Source organism: Pan paniscus, chromosome 15, assembly GCF_029289425.2.
Source record: "Pan paniscus chromosome 15, NHGRI_mPanPan1-v2.0_pri, whole genome shotgun sequence".
NCBI lineage: Eukaryota > Metazoa > Chordata > Mammalia > Primates > Hominidae > Pan > Pan paniscus.
The window spans coordinates 24,731,046-24,758,974 of NC_073264.2; the positions used below are offsets into that span (position 1 = coordinate 24,731,046).

The following is a 27,929-nucleotide window of genomic DNA, read 5'->3' on the forward strand; positions in this document are numbered from 1 at the left end:
GTGCAATCTCAGCTCACTGCAACCTCTGTCACCCCGTTAAAGTGATTCTCCTGCCTCAGCCTCATAAGTAGCTGGGACTACAGGCATGAATCACCATGCCCGGCTAATTTTTGTATTTTTAGTAGAGACAGGGTTTCAGTATGTTGGCCAGGCTGGTCTTGAACTACTGACCTCAAATGATCCACCTGCCTCAGCCTCCCAAAGTGCTGGGATTACAGGCATGAACTACCGCCCCTGCCCCCACACTCTATTCTGAATGCATGTATGGGCACATGTGCATGCCCGTCCCCTTTCACTCAGTGATAAGGAAGAAGGGGAACCAGAAATTTCTCTTTGAGAAATTAGTAACAGAAATGGGTGTGGGGAGCTGGTTACCTGGGAGATCCTTGTTCATTTGTAACATCAGGAACTGCTTCTTTTCCTCCTCCTCTCTTCTAGAAGACTGTCAAGGAGCCCGAGTGAGGGAAGCAGACCAACCATGGTCTTGGAGAAAAGAAAATAGGGTTTCCATCCCTTCTGGAGGGAGAAGGAATAGCAGAGATGAACATGAATGAAGAAGGAAACAAATGGAAATAAACAAAATGAAGGTAAATACCCTATATGTTAAAAGAAAAAAATACCCTATATGTTAAAAGAAAAAAGAAAAGAGAAGGAAGAGACACAAGGAAAGAAAGAGAGAAGCAAAGAGGTTAGGAATAGGGTAAGAGAAAAGGAAAAACAGCAACCAGCAGAGGAATCACTCCCCTGCTAAGGTTAACCAGGAGGAGAGGCTTATATAAGGCATGAATGTGAGTGGGTATGAGAGTCCAGCTTTCCCACTGCACTTGCTCTGGTTATGGAGCAGACCGCCATCTTCTGGTGCCATTTACTATTCAAGTTGCTTTGGTGTTTTTTTGTTTTTGTTTGTTTGTTTTTTTTTTTACAACCAAGTGGATTGATTGAAATGCTTTGATTCTTCATTTGAAATGTTTCTATTCCATATACCCATTATCTTTTATCCTCACAAAAGCCCTTAACATTGTTTCCTTTAATCTTTGGGGTTCTTAAGCATCATTTTCACCAACAGAGATGTACCTACGCACAGTTGTCTCAGAGCATGGAGGCTGAAAGTCTGTGAGGGCAAGAGCGAAATGGAGCAGAGGATAGGCTGTGGTTTGGAAGCGGCTCTGGAATACGCTGGGGGTGGCGGTGGGGCTGAAGGTTGGTTATGGGATGCTTCCTGGGCTCCGGAACATCTGTGCCAAAAACTGGAGGACCCATCCTCGGCTCCAGCCAGACGCTTGGGGTGCTATGTATTCTGAACTATAGCACTAGGTTGGAAAATGTGGCTTCTAATCTATACTCTGCCATGCACAGATCACAAAATATCATACAAGGAGCCTTAAAAGATCATCTAACCTAAATCCAGTTTCCCAAGGAGAACACTGGGGCACAAAGAGGTGAGAGGTAACTTGCCCAAAGTTATATAGCTAGTCAGGGACTTCCTCTTCGGAGACAAAGGAAATCAGAATAGTGATTCTCCTGATTCACCGTCCCTCGACAAACAGTCCATAAAGTGCTTGGAGGTTATTAAAAGGCACCCCAGAAAAGTAAGGCTGGCATTTTCCTGGAAGCCCCTGAGTGTACAACCCCTGAGGCTCAGTATTTGGCTATAAAAACAGGTCTGGAGTTGCTTTGGCCTCCGTTTTAATCCCTAAAGCTGCCTGGAGGCTGGAGCTCTGATGGCTACCTGTCATCACTCCCCAGCCAGTCCGCGGACACCGCAGCCAGGAACTGTCAGAGGTGACAAGGGAATCCCGTCATAATGCCAAGGACCAAGGAGCAGTGGCCAGGTTCCTGGGATTAAGCAAGGCAATTATGGCTGAGTTAAAGCTAGGATGGGTAGGACAGGGGGATCTGAGGTGGAAAAGGCCGGTAAGAGGAGGGAATGCGCCAGCAATGTAAATGCCTTCGACGGGGTGGGCTACTTCACATCATACCTCCTCCATCTCCAAAAGGTTCTTAACCTTCTTCAACCGCCTAGGCCTGATGGATCCTCCTCCCTTTCTCCCAGAGCCCACTCACTGAAGGGAAGGCCACCATCATCCCCATTCTTTTCCTTTTTTTATAATCCCTCCGGTGCCGTTTCGGGTCTCCTTCCTCCTATATTCTGAGTTCCTTCCACTCACATCCAACCAGCTTTTAACACCCGGATCTCCCGGAGCTTCTTTGGTTCCGCTCACTCCCCCCGCCCCCACGCCTCCACGCCCCCACGCCCCCATGCCCCCATGCCCCTGATTTCCCCACCCTTTTCGCCCTCCCCGGCTGACTCCCTTGGACCGCTCCCGCCAATCCTGGTCTCTCCTACTCCTCCCCGCCACATCGGGTCGCCCCGCCCCCGGGTGCCTTTGGTGTTTTCCGCCGTCGGCCGCAGGCGCCTCGTCTCAGATAAAGTGGATCCAGCCCTGCGGCTCCGGGGCTCCGCCACTGCCCGGGTGCTCGGGCCCACGTAGAGCATAGTCACGGCCGCCGTTGTTGTCCCAGAACTCGTGACCTGTCACACGGTAGCGCAAGGCGAAGAGCAGGGCGCCCCCAATCGGCGGCGCGGGCAGGCGGAAGGCGAAGCGGTCGGCGCGCGGCGGGGGCGGGGCCGGACCGGCGTAGGCGGCTGGCGCCTCGCGTTGGCTCCGCCAGCCGTCGGCGCTCCAGCGCACGCTCACGCGCTTCTTGTAGGCCAGGTCCAGCACGCGCGCGCTCCCGGCCACGCCCAGCGGGCCCGCCTCGGCGCGTTCCAGGCAGATTCGCTGCGCCTGCAAGCGGGCGGCGAAGCCGGGCTCGCTGGCCGGCTCCAGGGCGGCGCGCGCCTCCTAGGGGAAAAAAGAAGCGAGAGGAGGGAGCCCAGGGCGGAGAGAGGGGAGAGACAGGGGGCGGTGTCAGAGCAAGGCACTGGACCAATCAGAGGCCGACCCCGGCGTCCAGGCGGGCAGAGTGCGGCCCAGCTGCCAGGGTGGCCTAGAGCCACTCGCAGATGGGGTCCCCAAAAGGGATGGGCAGGCGCAAGCCCAGGGAAGGGATGGAGATGGGTGCTCTTTGGCAAATCCACTCCCACAAGCCCGCTGCGGCCGACTGGAGGAAGTCCCCAGGAGGGGAGGTGCCCCCGCCGCCTACCTGGAGGCCGCGGGCGCGGGGCTGGCAGGGCGCGAAGTGGCGGAGGGCGTCCCTCTGCAATTGGATCTGCACGTGGCGGGGCACCCGGGGCAGCTCACCGGGACGGAAGCGGCGCACGGCAGCCAGCTCCAACCCCAGTGCGTCGGCGAAACGCACTCTCTTGCGGGTGTCTGGGCTACGGCTGCGGGGCGCCCGGGACCCGCCGCCTCCGGCTGGTGCAGAGCGGGCCCGGCGGCCCCGACTCGGTGCGTGAGCGCGGGATCGGGCCCCGAACCGCGTCCCGCCCTCGCCTGGCTCCTCCTCCGGCTCCTCCTCGAGGCTGGGCCGCTGGCTACGGTAGTAGGCGCGCTCCGTTAGCGCGGCGATGAAGCTCAGGTTGCGGGGAATGTCGGTGCCCGGGGGCCGCTCACGGGACATGGCAGCCCCTTCCCCGGCGGGGCCAGCTCGCAGCGCCACCGCGCTCCCCTCTCTTCCTCTCTCCCGCCCGCCCCGCGGCGGCGCAGAAGTCGCTGGGTCCGCTTCTGCAGCCCCTCGCTGCTGTGTATTCTCCTTGCAGTCACCTCCAGGATCCTCCACCTCCCGTTGCTTTGCCTCTCCTCTGTGACCACCCTTCCCTCCCTCTGGCCGTCAGCTTCCAGGGTCTTAGACTATCACATCCTGCCTCCTGCTAGCGGTCTGCTCTGAGCGTGCGCTCAACGGCACTCACCCTCCGGTTCCAAGGCCCTCACGGCCGGGCGCCCCCGCCCACAGCCCTCTGACAGGTGGATCCGCTTGTCTTCGCTGCTGCACCAGGGGGCGGGGACTCCATCTTTACGGTCCCGAGTGAAGCTACTCAACCTTTTAAAAAAAACGTCCACGGACAGGACGCGATGGCTCACGCCTCAAATCCCAGCACTTTGGGAGGCCGAGGTGGGAGGATCGCTTGAAGCCTGGAGTTCAAGACCAGCCTGGGCGTCATAGTGAGACCCCTAATCTCTACAATAATAATAATAATAATAAAATGTAAAAAGTCCTCAACTTTTCCGGCACAGCACAGGAAAGGTTAACGCCGGGAAGAAAAAATAACCTTTCATTTTCTTGCAGGGGAAGGTTCAAAACGCCCAGCATGTGACTTTATCTTTGGGGTTCACTGTTTTCTTTTCTGAAACCTAGGCTCCTGGTTTGGGCAGGGGGTGGCGGTGGGTGCAAAGAAGGAAAGGTCATGAAAGCTAGGTAGAGTCTTTCAAATAGAAGGTGAGAATATGGCACCCGAACTGAGAACTGCGGGAAGACCTAGCTTCTAGTGACCTTGAGCAAGCAAGGCATAACTTCTCTGGAGTCAGTGTTCGTGTGTGTGTGTGTGTGTGTGTGTGTGTGTGTGTGTGTGTGTGTGTGTGTGATGGAGTCTCGCTCTGTCGCCCAGGCTGGAGTGCAGTGGCATGATCTCGGCTCACTGCAACTTCTGCCTCCTGGGTTCAAGCGGTTCTCCTGCCTCAGCCGCCTGAGTAGCTGGGATTACAGGCGTCCGCCACCACGCCTGGCTAATTTTTGTATTTTTAGTAGACACGGGGTTTCACCATCTTGGCCAGGCTGGTCTTGAACTCCTGATCTCAGGTGATCTGCCCGTCTCGGCCTCCCAAAGTGCTGGGATTACAGGTGTGAGCCACCTCTGAACTCAGAGCCATACTCTGAACTCAGTGTTCTTATCTGTAAAAAAGTGGTGGAGTTCTGATTTCTAATCCAAGTGTAAGCCCTTTGAGGGCAGGGGCTTTGTCTGATTCATGGTGAGTTTTAGTATATGGTAGGCACTCGAATTATTGAATGAACAAGCACCCAACAACTCTCTTGGAGTTGGGACTGTGGAATTCTAGGTCCAGTGGGAGCTTCCAAGAAGGGCAGAGCTGGCTTTTTCCCCTTTCATTTTTTTTTTACATTAGTGAAAAAAAAAAAAAGTGAAGTTGTTTTTAGTTTTTTTCTAACCTTCCTGCTGATCTAATGTAGCACTTACAATGTGCTAGGTACTGTTGTAAGGGTTTTACAAATACTAACCCATGTAATACAACCATCAGAGGAATAGAGACTATTATGTCTAGTTTAAAGATGAGAGAATTGAGGGAGAGAGGGGAGAGGACTCTTACCCAGGGTCACATAGTTAATAATTGGGGAGGTGGGATTAGGACCTAAACAGTTTAGCTCTAGAGTCCACGCTCTTACCCACTTGGTTATATAAGATTAAAACATTTAACAATAATAGTTAACATCCTCAGAGTGTTAAAAGAGGGAATATTAGAGTAGAAATGAAGTCTCTAAATTTAAAGCAGCAGGATAGTTTAACTGTAAAACCACAAGTGACTAAGTTGAAAATAAACCATGAGATACATGTTATCTTATTATTATACAATTCATTCCTGTTTACATGCATTCGCACTAGTATTGACTGTAGCAATACTAGTTAGCTGGGACTCATTTTTAAAGCAATATTGACTTTTTAAATTTTACACGTATATAGAATGCATGGATGTATTCTCTTCATATCATTATATGTGATACAATATATACAATGTATATATAGTATATGCATATACAATATAATATATATTATGCATATAAATTAATGTATAATAAATCATACATTAATTTATGTTACAATCAAGCTGGCCCAGGAGTTTGAGATCAGTCTGGGCAACATAATGAGATCCCTATCTCTATAAAAAATGAATTTAACCAAGCATGGTGCAGCACATCTCTAGTCCCAGCTACCGGGGAGGCTGAAGTGGGAAGACTGCTTGAGCCTAGACGGTGGAAGCTGAAGTGAACTGTGCTTGTACCACTGCACTCCAGTTTAGGCCATGGAGTGAGAACCCTGTCTCACAAACAAACAAATAAACCAGGAGTGCAAATGAAGACTTGGACTAGGTTATTCTCTAAAGAAGAGGGCAACCTTGCTGGTGGCAGCCAGAATGATCAGGCTAAGAGCAAAAATGAAATGAGGATGGTTGAAAGGATACAGCCATAAAGGAGTGTAATAGGCTGTGTGTTTAGAATAGAGGAGAGAATTGAGTATGGACTTGTAAATGGTGTGGATTCAGACTATGAGAACCATATTGACTATGTGAAGGCAAGAGGTGATCTTGAAGCGACAGTGTCAAAGTTACAGCATGAGATGGCTGTGCTAGCTTCTTACATATCAGCATATGGCTTTAGGCAAATCACTTAACCTCTCCAAACCTCAATTTCCTCATTCATAGAATGAGGATAAAACAGCATAAGGACTGGTGAGAGGAAAAAATACACATGTAAAAAAAGCACAGCATCTAATAACTCCTCAAAATATGTTAGTTTTCACCTTTTTTTTTTTTTGAGATAGAGTCTCGTTCTATCACCCAGTCTGGAGTGCAGTGGCATGATCTCAGCCTCCTGGGTTCAAGTGATTCTCATGCCTCAGCCTCCTGAGCAGCTGGGATTACAGGCTGGCTAATTTTTGTATTTTACATCTGGCTAATTTTTGTATTTTTAGTAGAGATGGGGTTTTGCCATGTTGGTCAGGCTGGTCTCGAACTCCTGGCCTCAAGTGATCCACCCGCCTTGGCCTCCCAAAGTGTTGGGATTACAGGTATGAGCCACCGAACCCAGCTAGTTGTTACTGTTATTGCTGCAGAAAAGACCTTGCTTCTCCAGTGACCATAAGGGAAGATGGTAATACAGAGGCTTGGATTGGAGGTAGAAGCAAAGGGAGCTAGCAGAATAGGAGAATTAGGTTGCCTCTTTCTGGCCTTTGGTTGGGGCGCTCTTTAAAAAAGTGCCAGATCCAAGAGCCCAGGGGGCTGGCTGTGAGTGCCCTCATGTGGATCAGCTGTGGTCAGACTGCTTCACACCTGTGACCTGCCCTGTATAAATATACTGCCATGTATAAATAATGGCCCCATATGTATGTAATCTGGAAGGATAAACATCAAGCTTAACACTGGCAACCTGCAGGGAGGGAAGTGGAATTGGGTGTGTATGTGTGTGTGTATTTGAGAACCTGTATTTTATTACTCCGCACCTCTTTATTGTTTGATTTTTTTCATAATGAGAATTAGTTTGTGTGTTGGGTAAAAAAAAGAAAAAGAAAAAAACCCCACTAAAATCAATCTAATTACAAAAGAAGATGAATTAAAGAAAAGTACCGAGAGAAACTGCTTGTGATCCAAGTCCTGGCTCCTTGATGCCTGGCTGAAGCCCAGCCCACAAAGAGAACACTGGGTTAAAGGTCCCGGAGAAAAGATGGGAAAGGTTTGGTGTTTATGTGGTGTCTGCTAGCCCCATAAGGGTAAGGCACCTGGTAGACGGTTCCCAGCTTAATGGGAACTGCTCCTGCTTTCCAGGCACACAGTTCAGGGCTGGAAAAGTTCAACAAGTGCATGGAACATCGGAAACCTCCTGGAAATGCTAAATTTGCCCCGAGATGTCCCGAAGTCCGGCATATTTCTCTGGGCAGCCTAGAGGCTCAGGAGCCCAGCCCAGCCCAGCCCACCATGCCCTCTCAGCCAGCCCTTCTTTGCCTTCAGCAGCCCTCCCTCTTCCTGAGTAGTGGCCCTTTGCAGGCCTGCGTCCCAGCCCCGCCCCTCTCTCTGGACGCATCTCTGGGCCCCATCATCACCCGGCGCCGGGCCCTCCCTCTGCCCCCCCCTTTCTCCTCCCTCCTTCCTTCCCTCCCTTCCTCCCTCTCTCCCTCCCTCCCAGCTCCTGCACCAGGAAACGGCCCGGATCCCGGCAGCGGCCTGACCCGTGAGATCCCTAACCTGGCAGGCGGGCGGGGTTGGAGACTGGCTGAGGTGGGGGTAAGGGAGGAGCTGGGCCTTTGGGCTGCACTAGGGGGAACCGGGAATAGAGATGGTGTCGGCAGGAAGCCCTTGGCCTTGGGTTTCCCGGGAGGACAGTCATTAAACATGGATTCGGCCACACAGCTGGTAGAGCGTTGGGGGCAGGGGCCTAGGCCCAGAGCTGCAACCCCAGCCCTTCCCAGGCCAGAACCTGATCCCTGGCCTTCCCCTCCTGGTTCTGATCTCCCCCTCCCCTTTCCAGGGCTCCACGCTGGCCGGGAGGATGAAAGGCCCCAGCTGGGGGCTCCTTGCCACCAGTGCTGTGTCTTAAGAGCTGCCATCCCGGCTGGGTGAGTGTCTCCTTCCTTTCTCTGTCTGGAGTAACCCATTGCGTCTCCCACCTTTCTCTTCAGCCCATCTGCTCCCCCTCATCTTGTGTCTCTGCCAACATCTTTACATCTTGCATTTGGGGAGGTCCTAAGACCCTTCCTCTAGCCAAGAAGGTGTGGACTAAGGAGACCCGGGGGCGGGGGTGTTGTAGGGGTGTCATAGAGCTGACGTTGTCTTATTGTGAAAAGAATCTAAAGTATTCTAAACAGAAAATTTACTTGTTTTACATTTAATTTGGCATATTAGGAATGTAATGGCCAGCCTCTCACAGCCTAGTCTCATATCATGACTTAATTCCCTTGTTCTTGCCTCTCCCTGTCCAGTGAGTCCTGAGCATTTCCTCTCTCCTCATCTCACTGGGTTGGTCAAACCAGAAATGCTCCTTCTGATTCTCTCTCCATATATTCATGCCAGTCTTTCATCCTTGCCTCTTATAGCCGCCCGGATGGCGACCCCAGCCTCAGCCCCAGACACACGGGCTCTGGTGGCAGACTTTGTAGGTTATAAGCTGAGGCAGAAGGGTTATGTCTGTGGAGCTGGCCCCGGGGAGGGCCCAGCAGCTGACCCGCTGCACCAAGCCATGCGGGCAGCTGGAGATGAGTTCGAGACCCGCTTCCAGCGCACCTTCTCTGATCTGGCGGCTCAGCTGCATGTGACCCCAGGCTCAGCCCAACAACGCTTCACCCAGGTCTCCGATGAACTTTTTCAAGGGGGCCCCAACTGGGGCCGCCTTGTAGCCTTCTTTGTCTTTGGGGCTGCACTGTGTGCTGAGAGTGTCAACAAGGAGATGGAACCACTGGTGGGACAAGTGCAGGAGTGGATGGTGGCCTACCTGGAGACGCGGCTGGCTGACTGGATCCACAGCAGTGGGGGCTGGGTAAGAAGCTTCTCAATTGCCGCTCTGCACATCCTTCTGCAAAGCTGGTCTCCAGGGGGAAGATGGGGGCTCTGATTGGAGGCTGAGGCAGCTATGTTGGGAATGAGGTACGGGGCTGAGTCTCCCCGTCTGGATGGAATTAGATTGAGAGATGCCTGGACTCTGCACTCCAGGGCTGCCATGCAGTCAACACTGGATGGGCTCATGGTCCCAAGCAGAGGACAGAATACACACCCAAGGAGTGCCTGCAGGGGAATGTTGTCAGGGACTTTTTACATCTGAGTCATGGCGTGGGAGGTGGGGAGGACCAGGGATGGGTGGTGGTCAGGCAAGCCTTGGCAAAGGATGCTAGTTCTGAGCAGAATTTTTCGCCAAGGAAAGGATGGAATTCACTGGAGGCAGAGTGGGCAGACGAACCAGTCTCTCAGGGTGGGGGTGCACCTGGGGGGATCAGAGGGGCTTGCAGCGAGAAGAGCTTTGGCCAGAGAGGAGCTGGGTATGGGGTAGTGCTCGCAGTGGATGGAACTGGAACTCTTCCTCTCCTCTTCTCTCCACTCTTTCCTCTCCTGATATCCCTTTCTCCTTCTTTCTCTCCTGCTTCCCTTCTCTCCCACAGGCGGAGTTCACAGCTCTATACGGGGACGGGGCCCTGGAGGAGGCGCGGCGTCTGCGGGAGGGGAACTGGGCATCAGTGAGGACAGTGCTGACGGGGGCCGTGGCACTGGGGGCCCTGGTAACTGTAGGGGCCTTTTTTGCTAGCAAGTGAAAGTCCAGGGCCAGGTGGGGCTAGGTGTGGCTGGGGGCCAGGAGAGCAGGAACAGAACAGAGAAATGCCCTTGGAAGAAGTGGAGTTGGTGGATGGGTGGGCATGGAACAGGATGGGCAGGGGAAGGGTAGTGTGTGAGGGAGCTGAGTAGGCCAGGTAGGCGATTGGAAGAGTGAGCAGGACACATAGGGGAGGGGAATGTTTTGGCAAGTTTAGGGGCGCAAGAGATGGAGTCGTTCCAGGGCTGGGGGAGGTGGGAGGGATCACGCCTATAGGTGTGGGCACATGAAACGACCTGGAACTTGCTTTGCAGCCCTGAGGAAGGTGGACTTACATAAGCAGCTGTATTCCATTAGATGAGTGGGATTTAGGGAACGCAGAAGGCACATCCCTTTGGAATGGAAGCTTAGGGGTTCTCAGGTGATAGGGAGAGGTGGCTGTTAACAGTGGGCTGCTTGGACACGCGTGTGCATGTGCACGCATGCTGGTGTGCATGCTGGGCTGCCTGGCAAATCTGGTGGTGGTGGGATTCCTCAAGGAGAAAACATTCCCTCTTGCAATGGCAAGAACTAGGGGCAGTTCTCTGTCCCTCCTCCCAACCCCTCCTTTCCCCTGCCCTTGTCCTGATGCCTCAAGGCTTAGAGAGAAACATTGTATCCAGACCGAGGGCTCTGCTGCTTCTTTCCAGAAAGTGATTGGCAAGGCTTTGGAGAGAAGAGCAGTTCTGCAGCTGGCCTTGTTCCTTCATCATCCCCCTTCCTTGTGCATTATGCACTTGCTGCTGCCTCCTGGGCTCTGATAGAAGGGCAGGGCTGTTGAGCTTGGATGGGTGGAGGCTTAGGTAGCCGGACCTGCCTGCCACCCTCCTCTCCCACTCAGGCACAATGGTGCCTAAAGTGTTTCCAATCTCTGGGACCTCTGTACCCAAACTGAAACTCTAAATTGGGGCCCTAACTAATTTTCCTTTTGAGGTTGTGGGCATAAGTGCTGATCTAGAATACAGTCTGGGTCCCACACTGTGTCTCAGTGAGACTGTTGATGCCTTGAGATGACCATTTCAGATCTGAATCCCATGGGTGTGAGGGTGATGGGTACTCCAGGACTGGCCTATGCTGTGTTGTGGGCTTTGGTTCGGCTTTATCGGGGGCCAGGCATATGGGTTCTAGAGTACCTACCATGACCTAGAAGCATTTATGATTTATTTGAAGCCACACTGTTTGCATGGGTGTTACTTGTCTGTACCTCAGAGTCTGAGGATGTTAACTTTGGAACTCGCAGTCCTCTAGAACAGCTTCAGATTATGGCTTTTTCTTTTGAGGAAGAAATTATTCACTCCAGATGCATGCCCTGAGCCAGACCTCACTGCTGCACTTTCCAAGGTGCTAAGATTGCTGCTCTCCAATGCTAACTTTCTGACACAGTGCTCTAGAACCCTGCCTGTGGTCCTGAGCACTGATCAGCTTAGCTAGACCATGGTTGACTCTTCTTGGAGATTTTCACTTGGTCCTAGAATGTGGCAACGTAGTTGTGCTCGCCAGAACGTGGGACCAAATTGGCCTCAGGTGTTGAGTCCAGACTTCTGCTTTTGAGAGAGGGCTGCACTTTTTCATGGTATTTCTAGGGGAGGTGGTAGGCTGCATGTGCCACTTGGTCTTGTTGTGAGTATGCTGACACCAGAAACTCAGAGCCAGCTTGTGGCAAGCAGTTGGGGTGGGGAGTCTCTGACTTGCTCAGGACAAACTAGGCCAGTGGTTTTCAAACTGCTTGGCAGAGCCCTGAAGTTTCCTAGGGGTTGCCTCAGGAGTCCTTGGGGAGATGAAGGGGGTGGGGAGCTGAGCAGGCTGGGCAATTTGCCCTCAAACAGAACAGCTCCCCTTGTAGCTGTCTTACATATCGGGGTTCAGGGTAAGATTTTATTTGCATTAAGGGGTTTGCTGCTGAAAAAAAGTTGGAAAACCACTGACTAGACCATCGGCTCCAAATTGGAGTCTGTGCTTCCTTCCCCAGGTATGGAGCACACTCTTCACCCTACCCTCTACCACAGGACGCATATCCCTGTTAGCATTCCCCGGGACCTTTAGCCAAGAGGAGCTGCAGGGACCATGGCCAGGTTACCAAAATGCCCTGCTCTGAAGCCTTGACACCTGGGTGGAAAGAGAGGCTGTTTTCTGAAAGGGTAAAGGGCTTGGTCTGGATTCCCAGAAGCATAGCTTAGATGGGACCACAGTGGGCAATTTTGACCTGTCCTGCCCTTCTTAGCTTGAAGGGAAACCCCAGAGACTCTTCTGTCAGGGAAAACTAGGGACTCTCTTCTAGAGCCATATAGTTCCTTGGGATTAGCTCTTGGCCAAGAAGGCTGAGTATGGTTCCCAATTTTTAAATCCATTTCATTTTTTAAAAAATAAGGGAAATAAATGTAATTGCCATTTTTCAAAGATTAAGTAGGAGGAGAGGGGTTTCTTGCTCTCCAGAGCCCAAAGGGACAAATAGGGACTTTGTTTAGGCCAAGGAAGGAGCGGAAGTAGGGCAACTCGGTCCTGCGATTATTAATCCCACTCCCCACTTATTCTAGGGCACACAAACACTATTTTACTTTTTTAAAATCATAAAACGGCAGAACAGATTTGGTTAGTTTAGAAGAAAAGAAAGCTCTATAAATATAAATCTATATTCCTGTATTTTTATTTAATAATTTATAAATACCAAGTTCATTTGACTTTTATTTTTGTGTAATATGTAATGGTCGTATTAAAAACAATAAATAAAGCCCAGAAGTTTAATGAGAAGGACTGAACAGGGTTTGTGACTTCTACACTGTATAGCCTGGGGTCAGGACATTTCCTTGATCCAATCATCTCTTCATGACCTTGTTAAAGGCAAGAATTAGAATAACAGGGATTTGAGAAAGTGTTGGGATCATTAAGAAAAAAAGAGTCTTTCCCCCATCCTCACCCCACTCCTATACCAGCCAAATGGTCAAAGCCAAGAATTCCTTCTATTTCAACCTGAGCCTTGGGAGGGTGTGTGTATATGGTACTCTGGGACTGCCACTAACAATAACCAAATGAGAAACAAAGAAAACCTACCAAAAATCTTTGTGTGATAGTAATCAAGCCCCCAGTTGTGGTTCAGGCTCTAATCAGAAGTGTGTGATAATAATGAACATTTCTCCATGGTGCCTTCCTGCCTACCTCAGACTTAAAAATAGGTCTGGGCCAGGTGCGGTGGCTCACACCTCTAATCCCAGCACTTTGGGAGGCCGAGGCGGGCAGATCACTTGAGGTCAGGAGTTCGAGACCAGCCTGGCCAATATGGGGAAACCCTGTCTCTACTAAAAATACAAAAATTAGCCGGGCATGGTGGTGCGTGCCTGTAATCCCAGCTACTCAGGAGGCTGAGGCATGAGGATCACTTGAACCTAGAAGGTGGAGTTTGCAGTGAGCCAAGATCGAGCCACTGTACTCCAGCCTGGGTGACAGAGGGAGACTCTATCTCAAACAACAAACAAACAAAAAATAAGGCAAGGCGGAGTCTGGCAAAAATGGGAGTCCCTGCTTCCTTTGCTGGTCCTGTGAGACATTTGGTTTCAGCCATTTTAATGCAAATTGATAAACTGGATGGAATTTCTAAGAATATTCAGCTCATCCTTCTCTACCTCTAATCTTGGACCACATCAAAATCATGTTAACTGAAACAGTGATCCTAATTTTAAATTTCAGGTGGGAATTTCTAGCCTTTCTGTAATCCAGTGCAATAGACTGGTACTTGGGTTTATGTGTTAAATTGCAAGAAATATAATTGTTTAGAGGAATCCAGCATTCTCTTTCTATTCTTTATACAAAAGTCTACAGGGGAAACCATATTAAAATCAGAGAGTGGCTTAGTGAATATGGATGGCACTATGGGAAAGGAAATTAGATGTTCTTAATAGTTAATATCATCAAGTATGATAGCTGGTGTATTTATCTCCACTGCTGTGTGATTGATTTAATGATTGATTTGCATTTGCCTAGTTCCAAAAAATATTTGCAATATCTTACTATAATACACAAAATAATAGGAAAACATAAATTTTTTAAGTTAGGGTTGAATTTCAAGACAAGGTTAAGTAAAAAAAATAAGTAGGGGTAAAGGGAAAATTGAAATAAGATGGCGGCAAAAGGAAAATTAATGCACAGAAAAACATTCTATAAGTAGCATTTCCAAATACTAAAGCTAGGCTGTGAATTCAGCTGTGAGCTTCTTGGTGGCTAAAGCAAATTAAAATACAGAATGAAATTCACATTCCTCTTAGGATTTATAAAAGCCTATCAGTTACTCAAGAGGGGCAAAAAAAATTTTGTGGCTTTTCTAAGAAGACAATGATATAGTGGACACCACCTTCTGTGACATCTAAAAGCAAATATGATGTTGAGTTTTGACCACTGTTTCTTCTAAAAACACCAAATGGAGATTCAGAAGGTCCTAAGCGAGAAATAACACTGGTGGAGAACTATATGAAGGAAATATAATCCATCTATCGCTTTAGATAGCCCAAAATTTAATCCTGTATTAAACCAAATCATCATAGAGCAGCATATTTGGGCTAAATTGTGATGAGCCTAGTAGAACACACTTAGGACCTTCTGAATCTATTAGAAGGTCCTAAGTGTGTTAGGACAAATGACACCTTCAATAAAGTTGGGCAACACTTAGTTACAATTATTAGTAAATGGATAGATTGTAGATATTCTGTGTTGTTACTTTTTTAAATTTTTATTTATTTATTTATTTTTGAGATGGAATCTCGCTCTGTCGCCCAGGCTGGAGTGCAGTGGCGCGATCTCGGTTCACTGCAACCTCCACCTCCCGGGTTCACTCCATTCTCTTGCCTCAGCCTCCCGAGTAGCTGGGACTACAGGCGCCCGCCACCACGCCCGGCTAATTTTTTGTATTTTTAGTAGAGACGGGGTTTCACCGTGTTAGCCAGGATGGTTACCATCTCCTGACCTCGTGATCCGCCCGCCTCGGCCTCCCAATGTGCTGGGATTACAGGCGTAAGCCACCGCGACCGGCCCTCTGTGTTGTAACTTAATAGCAAATCCTTTGAAGACTTTAAAAGCTGCCTTAAGGCTGGGCGCGGTGGCTCACGCCTGTAATCCCAGCACTTTGTGAGGCCGAGGCGGGCGGATCACGAGGTCAGGATCACAAGGTCAGGAGATCGTGACCATCCTGGCTAACACAGTGAAACCCCGTCTCTACTAAAAATACAAAAATTAGTTGGGTGTGGTGGCGCAGTCCCTGTAGTCCCAGCTACTTGGGAGGCTGAGGCAGGAGAATCGATTGAACCTGGGAGACGGAGGTTTCAGGGAGCCGAGATGGCGCCACTGCACTCCAGACTGGCGACAGAGTGAGACTCCGTCTCAAAAAAAAAATAAAAATAAAAAAATAAAATAAAATAAAATAAAATTTGCCTTAAATGTAGATACAGGAGAAATACAGAAATAAATCGACTATTTTGAAACTCAGCAGAAAACACACCGAAATGCTGTGTAGTTTATTCAGTCAGTCATTTATGCAGCAAATATTCAAGCATCATCTGTGTGCTAAGCACAGTTACAGGCTCTGAGGTAGAGTGAACAGACAGATGCAAATCTCTGTTCTCATGTTGCTTATATTCTAGTAAAAGAAACAGAAAACTTAAAAATTATGTAGTATGTGAGAAGGCGATGAATACCATAAAGAAAAATAATTCATTGAGGGGAATGTGTGTGTATATATACACACATAAGAGTTCAATTTTAAATTGAGTGGTCAGAGAAGGCCTCATTTCTAGGGTGACTTTTGGGTAAAACTATGACAAACAAAATTGGAAAAATATATTTATTGACATGGGAAGATGTTTGTCTTTTTTTTTAATTGGGTAAAAAAAGAAAATAGATTAGAAAATAATATATACAGTATGATCCCATTTTGCTAAAATATTTATATCTGTGTGCCTTGATATATATTTGCATATTGAAACTTTCAGGAAGTATATATGCCAAAATATCATTAGTGATTGTCTCTGGATAGTGGGCTTTATGAGTGCTTTTATTTTGTTCTTTTTGCTGTCAGTATTTTCTGATTCTTTGACAATGAACATATATTTCCAGATATTTCCAGTACAGTATATGAAAACAAGTTCTTTAGGTACAAAATTTTGAAAAAGTTAACGAAGCAGGATGGAAATTAAGCAGCCCAACAGAGGGTCCTTCACATTTAAATGGCCACCCCACTTCCATGCAAAGGCAAACTTAGGGAGCCAAGGTAAGCAGGACCAGACCACATTAGAAGATTATTGAGGTCTGCTCCAAGACAGAGGTCAGTAAAGGAGAAAGACTCCAAGGTTCTACATCAGCACTGTCCAATAGAAATATAATGCAAGCCACATGTAGTTTTACATTTTCTAGTAACCTCATTTAAAATGCAAAAAGAAATTATTAAACCAATTTTAATATTTTATTTAGCCCAGTATATAAAAATATTATCATTTCAACATGGAATTAATATTAAACAGTTATTAATGAATTATGTCACATTCTGTTTTTCATACTAAGTCTTCAAAATTCAGTGTGTATTCAACACTTTTAGCACATCTCAAATTGGACTACTCATGTTTCAAGTGGTCAGTAGCCATGTGTGACTAGTGGCTATCATATTAAAGTGTAGCTCTAGATCATAGGTCATTATTATAGTCTGTAAAAATTTCAAAGTAGTTCCAGATCATAGAGCATTATTGTAGTCTGTAAAAATTTCAAGAAAGGAGATAAAAATAGGGATGAAACTACCAAGACGTCAAATATTTATGTCGTTTGGTGAGAAAACTTTTCTGGGAAGAACTATGAATGCCCTCACCCATTTTTACTACTTAATTCTCCTTTTCTTAACTCCACTGAGCCATTCCCTTCTTCTTCTTTTTTTTGAGATCGCCCAGGCTGGAGTGCAGTGGCGCGATCTCGGCTCACTGCAACCTCTGCATCCCGGGTTCAATCGATTCTCCTGCCTCAGCCTCCCGAGTAGCTGGGACTACAGGCGCAGGTCACCACGCCCAGCTAATTTTTGTATTTTTAGTTGAGATGGGGTTTCACCATGTTGGCCAGGATGGTCTTGATCTCCTGACCTCGTGAGCCACCGCGCCCGGCCGATTCCCTTTTATTAATACATTTTCCCGTCTTCTGGGGCACAGTATCATTGGAGTTTAACTTTTTCCAAAACTCCATGGTCCTTTGTTTATAGGTTATTACTTAGAGAGAATTATAATGGGTGAATCTCACACCATTACATACCAAATTTCAAAAAATTCATTCTCAGAGGAAAACTTATCTCTTTGATATTCTCTATGCATCAACAACAGGCAAGATAATAAATACGATTATTCATTCATTTATTTTTTTACTTTCTTTTTTAAAAAAATAAGATTATTCATTACTGAAGATGACTCATTCAGTTATCATTTATTGAGCACAGAGTGATAGGCAAAGGGAACACAAATATAAGATGGTTCCCTGTCTTTTACAGTTTATAGACTGTAAAAGAAGGATCTTACAAGTCACCATTCAAAAAGCTTTTTTTTTTTTTTTTTTGAGACAGTCTCACTCTGCTGCCCAGACTGGAGTGCAGTGGCACGATCTCGGCTCACTGCAACCTCCGCCTCACGGGTTCAAGTCATTCTCGTGCCTCAGCCTGCTGAGTAGCTGGGATTACAGGCGCACGCCACCATGCCCAGCTAATTTTTGTATTTTTAGTAGAGACGGGGTTTCGCCATGTTGGCCAGGCTGGTCTTGAACTCCTGACCTCAGGTGATTCACCCTCCTCGGCCTCCCAAAGTGCTGGGATTACAGGCATGAGTCATCGCACCTGTCCCTCAAATAGCCTTTTAAATATGTTTGCTTTTTTCTTTTTTTGAGACAGGGTCCTACTCTGTTGCTGAGGCTGGAGTATTGTGGCATGATCATAGCTCACTGCAGCCTGGAACCCCTGGGTTCAAGTGATCCTTCTGTCTCAGCGTCTGGATTAGCTGGGACTATGCCACCACACTCAGCTAATGTGTTTGTTTCTTTCATAAGGTAATTATGCCTATTAGAAGAAGTTTGAAAGTTGGAGTGATTTTTTAAAAATAAATATGTAATGGGCTGGACATGGTGTCTCATGCCTGTAATCCCAACACTTTGGGAGGCTGAGTTGGGCAGATGGCTTGAGCCTCAGGAGTTTGAGACAAGCCTAAGCAACATAGTGAGACCTTGTCTCCACAAAAATAGAAAAAATTAGCTGGGCATAGTGGTGCACACCTGTAGTCCCAGCCACTTCGGAAGCTGAGGAGGGAGGATTGCTTGAGCCAGGAGTTTGAGGGTGTGGTCGGCTGTGATCATGCCACTATATTCCAGCCTGGGCGACAGAGACCCTGTCTCAAACAACAAAGGCAGCAAAATAAACAAGTAAATAAAAAATAATGATTGTGGAAAATTTGTAGAACATAGAAAATTATAAAGAAAATGAATCATAATGCTGTCACCCAGAGACAATTACTATTTTGGTATACTTCTTTCTAGTATTTGTTTGTCTGCTTTTATGATCATGCAATTTTGTATACGCAATTCTGCTTACCATTATATTGCAAGCATTTTTTCTTGATGTTAAAATGTTTCAAAGTCATAGTGACTATATACAATTACCTCTACTTGTGTACAGTAATTTTAATGCCCACTTGGTCATTTATCTGTATTTTTTCACTTTGATAAAAATACTTATTCTGGCTGGGCATTGTGGCTCACGCCTGTAATTCCAGCACTTTGGGAGGCTGAGGCGGGCTGATCACCTGAGTTCAGGAGTTCGAGACCACCGTGGATAATATGGTAAAACCCCATCTCTACTAAAATACAAAAAATTAGCTGGGCTTGGTGGTGGTGTGCCTGTAGTACCAGATACTTAGGAGGCTGAGGCACAAGAATCGCTTGAGCCCTGGAGGTGGAGGTTGCAGTGAGCTGAGATTACGCCACTGCACTCCAGCTTGGTTGGGCTATGGAGTGAGACTCTGTCTCAAAAAAAACAAAACAAAAACAAAAAAACAAAAAATATTTATTCACAAATTGGATTACATTTTTAGAAGAGATAAGAAATAGGATTACTGGGTTAAGAATCTCAACTTTTTTTTTTTTTTTTTTTTTGGAGAGAGTCTCCCTCTGTCACCCAGGCTGGAATATAGTGTCGCGATCTTGGCTCACTGCAACCTCCACCTCCCAGGTTCAAGCCTTTCTCCTGCCTCAGCCTCCTGACTAGCTGGGATTACAGGCGCCCACCACCACACCCAGTTAATTTTTGTACTTTTAATAGAGACAGGGTTTCACCATTTTGGCCAGGCTGGTCTCGAACTCCTGACCTTAGGTGATCCACCTGCCTTGGCCTCCCAAAGTGCTGGGATTACAGGCCATGAGCCACCTCACCTGGCTCTTTTTTTTTTTTTTTTTTTTTTTGAGACAGGGTCTCACTCTGTTGCCAGTCTGAAGTGCACGTAGCACCAATTATGGTTCACTGTAGCCTCAGCCTCCCAAGTAGCTGGGCAGGGACTACAGGCACACGCCACTTTGCCCAGCTAATTTTTGTATTTTTAGTGGAGAATGGGTTTTGCCATATTGCCCAAGCTGGTTTTGAACTCCTGGACTCAAGCAATCTGGCTCCCAAAGTGTTGTGAGCCACTCCACCTGGTCTTAAGAATCTCACCATTTTAAAAGCTTTTGGTATATACTGCCAAAGAATAGAAAGATTGTACTGGTTCTTGCTCCTTTTTTCCTCCCATGCCTAAGTTTTTAAAAAAAATCAGATATAGTTGTAATTATATATTATGTACAATTTTACATTCTTCTTTGGCTTAACAAAATTATTTTCGCATGTTTGTCATACTATGTAACCCTTTTAAGAGATGCATAATAATTTTTTTTGGATATAATTATAGTTTGCTTAAACTTTTGTTTATTGTTGGAATTTAGTCTTGCCATTTTTCACACATAATTTTTATGTATTAAAGCAGGCCTTATAGTAGTAGTGATCTGAGCTTTGAAAGCTGGCTTTGAATTCCCTGCACATTATTATATATATTACATAATATATATTATGTATAATATATATATAATTTTTATTTTTTCCTTTGAGACAGAGTCTTGCTGTTGCCCAGGCGATTCTCCTGCCTCAGCCTCCTGAGCAGCTGGGTTTACAGGCATGTACCACCATGCCCAGCTAATTTTTGTATTTTTAGTAGAGATGGGGTTTCACCATGTTGGCCAGGCTGGTCTGAAACTCCTGGGTTCAGGTGATCCTCCCGCCACAGCCTCCCAAAGAGCTGGGATAACAGGTGTGAGCCACCACGCCCAGCCAGCCCTGCACACTTCTAATTAGTCCAATGACTTAGGCAAGTTTCTTCATTTCATTAAGCCTTTTTCTTTTTCCCTAAAAAAGGTTATGGTTTTGGAAATACTTTCCCCATGGGGTTGTTGTGAGAGTCCAATGAAATAATAAGGAGTGGTGCTTATTACAAAATCAAACGCTCAACAAAAATAGGATTCAAAGCCATTTTTAAAAATCACATTTCCTTTTGTTGGCTTGATTAAATTGGGTACCAATAAGATTAACAAATCTTGATTAGGTTAAGATTAGTATAAAAGACCTTTCTTCCAGGGTATTCAATCATTTAGAGCTTGTCTTCGGTGCTCAACTTTAGTTATCCCAGATCACTGAAGCTGAGATGGCTGATGGAAGTAATTTGCAGTGAAATTTTAAGCGACTGTGACTCTGCTGCAAGTTCCCCAGATCTTGAGGTAAGGAATTGTGAGAAAAAGTGAGGGTGAGGGGAATAGTGGGGTATAATGAGTCACTTTTGATTTTTTGGTTTGCTAATGAGGATCTTCTCTTGTCCAAATCCCTCGGCCAACCATGTTTGTTTAACTTTTTGGTTGGGCTATATGTATCTTTCGAACTGTAGGTTAGTGTGTCCACAAAAATTTCTCTTGCAAACTTACACTGCCATTCCTTTCTTTTTAATAAATGTGTAGGACTGCTACCAAAATGTGGCAATCCTGCCTTTCAGGGCTAGGTCTCATTGGTACTTCGGGTGCAGGGGTGTAGTGGGAACCTGCCAGGAGAAATTCCTCTGGGACCTTGGGGGCTTGAGGGCTTAAATGAAGGGTAGCACCCAAATCCCCAATCAATGCCTGTTCAATCAACAAACATCTAACAGGACATTATGTGGTAGGCATATTGCCAGGCCGTGGAGATGCGAATATAAATAGGAACCGGCCCCTCATCTGCAGGCGCTCACAACCTAGTTAGGAAACAGCAAAACAATTAAGCGTGCCGTGGAGATAGGCCCACTTGTCCTGGGAAATGAGGGGAAGCTGGGGTTTGCAGTGGTTTGATTGAAGGGGGACTACATGTTAGAGGCACAGACTGGGTGCAGGTACACCCAAAGGAACGAGAAGAGTGGAAGGAAACAACATCCACAAAGTAACCACATGCTGGGGTGTCGAAGGCCGTGATTTACGGTTTTGAGACTTTACCTCGCCAGCAAAGGGGGGCCAGTCTGTTAGCGGTGCAGATTGGAGGGGTGACATTGGAAGCTGTCCAGGAAAGAGAAGAAAATGGAACTGGGGAGCAGAAGGCCTACGCAAGAGGGCGGGACAGACAGGACTTGTGACTAGTAGCTCTGGACTGAGGAATCCTCCCTGCTTTCTGGTGCGGGAGAGCTAGTGGATGATGGTGCCAATAACCTGGATGGGGAAAGTAAGCTCCCTCCTGGAATGCTTCATTCACAACCTCCATTTTCAGCAACATCCCATCTACTGGTGCTTCCTGGTCAAGATACAAGTTTCCTGAAACTGCTGCTCTGTTTTGGGCCTCACCCGGCCAACAGCTCACTAGCTGGCAAGCAGTAGTATCAAGATGGCGGCCCCCTAAGGACTGGCTAGTCATGTGACCTCGGGTTTCCCAAGTTTGAAGCCCGGCAGTCCTTTCGGGGGCAAGGTTCACCTGTCACGAAACGAGTGTCACCCCTTCGACTCTCGCAAGCCAATCGGCATCTGAGACTGGGCCACTGCGGTGAGGCGATCGGAAGATTGGTCCTTTCCAGTCGCCTAGCTAGGGCCAATCACGGAGCGTTCCATACTTCGCGGGCCCGCCCGTAGGCCGGGGAGAAGCAGGAATATCGTCAGAGCATGGCGGTATTATTACCTAAGGACTCGATAGGAGGTGGGACGCGTGTTGATTGACAGGCAGATTTCCCCTACCGGGATTTGAGAATTTGGCGCAGTACCCCGCCTTAGAGGTGGGGTCTTATTTGATTGCCAAGTAATATTCCCCAATGGAGTACTAGCTCGTGGTGACGGGCAGGCAGCTTGACTAATGAGTCCTCGGCGTGGCCGGTGCAGCTCTCCAATCGCCGGGCGGCGGGCCCCAGTCTGAGCGGCGATGGCGGCGGCGGCGGCGGCGGCAGCAGCAGCGGGGGCTGCGGGCGGTCGGGGCTCCGGGCCGGGGCGGCGGCGCCATCTTGTGCCCGGGGCCGGTGGGGAGGCCGGGGAGGGGGCCCCGGGGGGCGCAGGGGACTACGGGAACGGCCTGGAGTCTGAGGAACTGGAGCCTGAGGAGCTGCTGCTGGAGCCCGAGCCGGAGCCCGAGCCCGAAGAGGAGCCGCCCCGGCCCCGCGCCCCCCCGGGAGCTCCGGGCCCTGGGCCTGGTTCGGGAGCCCCCGGCAGCCAAGAGGAGGAGGAGGAGCCGGGACTGGTCGAGGGTGACCCGGGGGACGGCGCCATTGAGGACCCGGTGAGGGAAGGAGGGCGAGCGAGCAGGCCGGCGGCTGGCCGGCCGGGTCACTGGAGGCCCAGAGCTCGGGCGAGCGGGTGGCAGGCGGGGGGTGGGGTTGGGCGGGGAATAACGTGGCTGGGGCCGGGTCGGGCCGGGGATGGGTCAGCGATCACTACAAGGGGCCCGACTGGCTTGATTCGGGCGTCACGGGTGCCTAGTGTTGTTGTAGAGAGGGTAGCTTTTCTTTTATCACGACCCTCGCATGGGGCGAGGGAAATGGCCGAGCATGGCTGAGGCCGCGCTCTGGCCGAGAGCAGGGCACAGCCCCTGCGTTGGTTCCTCTTAAGCTGTCCTCCATACCCTCCCCACTTATATTAGGAGCTGGAAGCTATCAAAGCTCGAGTCAGGGAGATGGAGGAAGAAGCTGAGAAGCTAAAGGAGCTACAGAACGAGGTAGAGAAGCAGATGAATATGAGTCCACCACCAGGCAATGGTGAGTAATTGGCGGTTGCACGCGGAGCCCGGGTTCTCGGGTTGGAAGGGTTGTGGGGAGGATGGGGAATGTGGGGTTAGATACTCGGCACCCTGGAGCTGCTTGTCTGAGCTATTATGACTGTGCCGCGGTCATAGTCCGTTGTGTGTTCCTCTGACCTTTGTGAGGCAGAACCTATATTTTGGTGGTGGTAGCCTTGTGCCTCCCTTTGTGCCTGTTATAATTGTGTTGCTCTTTGTTCTTAGTTTACGTCTATCTTTCTTTGTAGAGGTTGCGTGCTCGCATTTGACCTTCAAATCTAATAGTTTTTCCTCCAACTGGAGACGCTTTAGGATTCTAAGAGAAAGCAAGCTGCAAGGGGTTTCCCCTTTAATCTAGAAATGTGGCGTCTCAGCCTACTTAATTTTGCTCACTCTTAAAAGCATTTCAACCAAAGCCATTCATTAGGGATTTGATTTGGAGGCAGGAGGGATTCCTATACTGTTTTAAGTGTGTATTAATTCTTTCAATTTATCGAATATTTAGTGAGTACCTGCTATGCACTAGGCACTATTCTAGGTCGTGGTGGGTACAGCAGGGAACAGCACAGACCAAAATCTTTGCCTTCACTGAGCTTATGGGATAGTGCTGGTGGTGGAAGTGCAACATATTGGTCAAGTAGAAAACAAGTGTGTGGTTTTTGTAAAAAATTATTTTTTCCTGGTAGCTGGCCCAGTGATCATGTCCATTGAGGAGAAGATGGAGGCTGATGCCCGTTCCATCTATGTTGGCAATGTACGTACTGGGGTTCTGACTGGGGTTGGGGGCAAGTTCTTCTTTTGGGGAATTATTTAATAGTCCTGAAAGGAACATCTCCGGGATAGATGTGGTTTTGGGTGTGGAGGGAGTGTGGGAAGGAGGTTAAAGGTAATGGAATGATCAGTAATCAGCAAAGGCTCTGGGTTTGGAAGGAAAAGAGATTAATTCCTCAAATTACCAGATTTCATGTACTTTGGTGTATAGATGGCCCAGACCAAAGGCTCGGGAGGGTTCCTTTTGAGACAGGAATTTGCCTGGTGCCTGTGAAATTTTTCTCCTCTCATCAGGTGGACTATGGTGCAACAGCAGAAGAGCTGGAAGCTCACTTTCATGGCTGTGGTTCAGTCAACCGTGTTACCATACTCTGTGACAAATTTAGTGGCCATCCCAAAGGGTAAGTAAAGGGGAGTAAGTTGAGATAATTTAAATTACAGTGTACAAATAGATAAATTATGTTTTATATTGAGCAGTAAGTTATTTGCTGTTAACACAGGTGATCTGTGTCATTTAAGATCATGGCATTAATGTTGATATATCAGGAGTTGCACCTAAATGTCTTCAGAGGCCAGATAACAAAAATGAAGGCTAGATGTGGGTGGGATCACGAACTAGAAGGGGAGGGGCAGCTTCTACTTGGCCTATTATGGCCATATGGAAATTCAGGCCCTGTGTGTCTTATTTTTACAAATTTCAAAGAGTAGCTGGAAATTTTAAAATTTAAATGATTTTGAATGATTGAACTTTTCCATTTAGAAGAATTTTGACAAATAAAAAATATAACCGCATTGTAGCCCAAAACGAAGCATGCCTGCAGGTTGAATTTGACCTGTGAGGTATTTGTAACCTCAGAGAGATACAATGACAATTCTTTTCAGGTTTGCGTATATAGAGTTCTCAGACAAAGAGTCAGTGAGGACTTCCTTGGCCTTAGATGAGTCCCTATTTAGAGGAAGGCAAATCAAGGTAAGCCTATGTCCATTGCTGTTCTAGTTGTGTATAAACTCTCCAGGTTGACTTTAAGGCTATCATTTGTTCATCTCTGACTCAGGTGATCCCAAAACGAACCAACAGACCAGGCATCAGCACAACAGACCGGGGTTTTCCACGAGCCCGCTACCGCGCCCGGACCACCAACTACAACAGTTCCCGCTCTCGATTCTACAGTGGTTTTAACAGCAGGCCCCGGGGTCGCGTCTACAGGTCAGGATAGATGGGCTGCTCCTCTTTCCCCCGCCTCCCATGAGCCCTGTATGCTTCCTTCTCTCTGGTCTGAGGAACCTCCCTCCCCCCACCCCTCCCCGTGGTCTTCAGGAACTTTGTCTCCTGCCTGTGCAGGTTGAGGAAGGTAGTCGCAGGCCAGGCCAGAAGGCCAGCCTCATCATCTTTTCTGCAGTAGGAATTGGTGATAAGGGCTGCATCCCTCCCTTGGTTCAAAGAGGCTTCCACCCCCAGCCTTTTTTTTCTTGGGAGTTGGTGGCATTTGAAGGTGTTTGCGGACAAAACTGGGAGGAACAGGGCCTCCAGGCAGTGAAAGCGCTGCTTGGACATTTTGTTACTTTTTTCGGAGTTCGGGAGGGATTGAAGACTGAACCTCCCTTGGAAGAATACCAGAGGCTAGCTAGTTGATCCTCCCCAACAGCCTTGTGGGAGGATTTTGAGATACTTATTCTTTATTTGAGCCAGTCTTGCAAGGTTAACTTCTCACTGGGCCTAGTGTGGTGCCCAGGTTTTTGCCTTGCTTCACTTCTGTCTCTACATTTAAATAGACGGGTTAGGCATATAAACCTTGGCTTTTCATAAGCTCTACCTGCCTATCCCCAGGAGTTAGGGAGGATCTATTTGTGATGGCCTAGGGTTTAAGAGCTGTGGAGGACTGAAAACTGGATAAAAAGGGGGTCCTTTTTCTTGCCCGTCTCTCACTCAGATGCGCTTCTTTTTCGCCACTGTTTGGCAAAGTTTTCTGTTAAGCCCCCCTTCCCCTGCCCCAGTTCTCCAGGTGCGTTACTATTTCTGGGATCATGGGGTCAGTTTTAGGACACTTGAACACTTCTTTTCCCCCCTTCCCTTCACCAGTAACTGGGGCAAGGGCCTACGGGGAGGGGCTTGTACTGAACTATCTAGTGATCACGTTAACACCTAACTCTCCTTCTTTCTTCCAGGGGCCGGGCTAGAGCGACATCATGGTATTCCCCTTACTAAAAAAAGTGTGTATTAGGAGGAGAGAGAGGAAAAAAAGAGGAAAGAAGGAAAAAAAAAAGAATTAAAAAAAAAAAAAAGAAAAACAGAAGATGACCTTGATGGAAAAAAAATATTTTTTAAAAAAAAGATATACTGTGGAAGGGGGGAGAATCCCATAACTAACTGCTGAGGAGGGACCTGCTTTGGGGAGTAGGGGAAGGCCCAGGGAGTGGGGCAGGGGGCTGCTTATTCACTCTGGGGATTCGCCATGGACACGTCTCAACTGCGCAAGCTGCTCCCCATGTTTCCCTGCCCCACTTCACCCCCTTGGGGGCTGCTCAAGGGTAGGTGGGCGTGGGTGGTAGGAGGTTTTTTTTTTACCCAGGGCTCTGGAAGGACACCAAACTGTTCTGCTTGTTACCTTCCCTCCGTCTTCTCCTCGCCTTTCACAGTCCCCTCCTGCCTGCTCCTGTCCAGCCAGGTCTACCACCCACCCCACCCCTCTTCTCCGGCTCCCTGCCCCTCCAGATTGCCTGGTGATCTATTTTGTTTCCTTTTGTGTTTCTTTTTCTGTTTTGAGTGTCTTTCTTTGCAGGTTTCTGTAGCCGGAAGATCTCCGTTCCGCTCCCAGCGGCTCCAGTGTAAATTCCCCTTCCCCCTGGGGAAATGCACTACCTTGTTTTGGGGGGTTTAGGGGTGTTTTTGTTTTTCAGTTGTTTTGTTTTTTTGTTTTTTTTTTTTCTTTGCCTTTTTTCCCTTTTATTTGGAGGGAATGGGAGGAAGTGGGAACAGGGAGGTGGGAGGTGGATTTTGTTTATTTTTTTAGCTCATTTCCAGGGGTGGGAATTTTTTTTTAATATGTGTCATGAATAAAGTTGTTTTTGAAAATAAAAATTGTTTGGCCTTTTGGGTGTAAGGATTATTTATCTTCCTATTCTCTCTTAGATTGCAGATGGCTATTAATTCTGCCTTGTGGTAGAAGTACTGGTGGTGTGGAAGGGAGGTTGCCACTTGTGAATTAAGGAGTAGGAATTACATTACAACTAGCAGGAACATTATGTGTTTAGTTGAGAATGATAGGTTTTCTGGATAACATGTAACCCTGATTGGCATTTGAGAGAGAAATAAGCCTGGGAAAGTAAAAGAATAGCTGAATTGGGCCGGGCACGGTGGCTCACTGCTACAATTCCAGGACTTTGGGAGGCTGAGGTGGGCAGATCACGAGGTCAGGAGATCGAGACCATCTTGGCTAACACGGTGAAACCCCATCTCTACTAAAAATACAAAAAATTAGCCTGACGAGGTGGCGGGTGCCTGTGGTCCCAGCTACTCGGGAGGCTGAGCCAGGAGGATGGCGTGAACCCAGGAGGTGGAGCTTGCAGTGAGCCGAGTTCACACCACTGCACTCCAGCCTGGGTGACAGAGTGAAACTCTGTCTCAAAATAAAAAAAGGAATAGCCGAATTACTGACCTAATGGCGCTTTTGTGTGCTCCTGATACAGCTTACGTGCAAATGAACTACCCATGCCAGCAGCCCTAGAGCTTTGGATTGGGGTCTGGGTAACCTTGTCTTTGGGGTCTATGTTGACCAAGCAATCTTCCCATCTTAGCCTCCCAAAGTATTGGGATTACAGGTGTGAACCACTGCGCCCAGCTACCTTTTCTACCTCAAGGTGGGCCCAAGAAATG

General features: G+C 47.9%; 2 protein-coding genes across 11 annotated transcripts; one reads left to right on the forward strand and one right to left on the reverse strand.

Moving 5' to 3' along the window:
- Window positions 1–107: 107 nt before the first annotated feature.
- Window positions 108–3,847, reverse strand: PPP1R3E (protein phosphatase 1 regulatory subunit 3E). Of its 7 annotated transcripts, XR_004666093.1 has the most exons (4): window positions 3,148–3,847; window positions 2,287–2,846; window positions 1,730–1,836; window positions 484–516 (listed from the first exon to the last, which is right to left on the reverse strand). XR_004666093.1 is itself a non-coding variant. In XM_034937297.2 (3 exons), exons 1-2 carry the CDS (start codon window positions 3,562–3,564, stop codon window positions 2,424–2,426), a joined length of 840 nt encoding a protein of 279 aa, XP_034793188.1. In that variant the 5' UTR covers window positions 3,565–3,847; the 3' UTR covers window positions 376–513; window positions 2,386–2,423. The 7 variants fall into 7 exon arrangements, 4 of the variants coding, with proteins under 4 accessions (XP_063452535.1, XP_034793188.1, XP_034793186.1 ...); XR_004666095.3 differs by having other exon boundaries at window positions 376–513; window positions 1,730–2,846; XM_034937297.2 differs by lacking the exon at window positions 1,730–1,836 and having other exon boundaries at window positions 376–513; window positions 2,386–2,846.
- A 3,892-nt stretch (window positions 3,848–7,739) lies between these two features.
- Window positions 7,740–27,134, forward strand: PABPN1 (poly(A) binding protein nuclear 1). 4 transcript variants are annotated; one of them, XM_024925440.4, is made up of 7 exons: window positions 22,424–22,789; window positions 23,150–23,264; window positions 23,971–24,038; window positions 24,350–24,456; window positions 24,938–25,025; window positions 25,111–25,262; window positions 26,222–27,134. In XM_024925440.4, exons 1-7 carry the CDS (start codon window positions 22,439–22,441, stop codon window positions 26,259–26,261), a joined length of 921 nt encoding a protein of 306 aa, XP_024781208.2. In that variant the 5' UTR covers window positions 22,424–22,438; the 3' UTR covers window positions 26,262–27,134. The 4 variants fall into 4 exon arrangements, with proteins under 4 accessions (XP_008958430.2, XP_008958432.2, XP_008958431.2 ...); XM_008960182.4 differs by lacking the exons at window positions 22,424–22,789; window positions 23,150–23,264; window positions 23,971–24,038; ... (2 more) ...; window positions 25,111–25,262; window positions 26,222–27,134 and adding exons at window positions 7,740–7,896; window positions 8,194–8,281; window positions 8,759–9,198; window positions 9,815–12,750; XM_008960184.5 differs by lacking the exons at window positions 22,424–22,789; window positions 23,150–23,264; window positions 23,971–24,038; ... (2 more) ...; window positions 25,111–25,262; window positions 26,222–27,134 and adding exons at window positions 7,805–7,943; window positions 8,194–8,281; window positions 8,759–9,198; window positions 9,815–12,750.
- The last annotated feature ends 795 nt before the right edge of the window (window positions 27,135–27,929 follow it).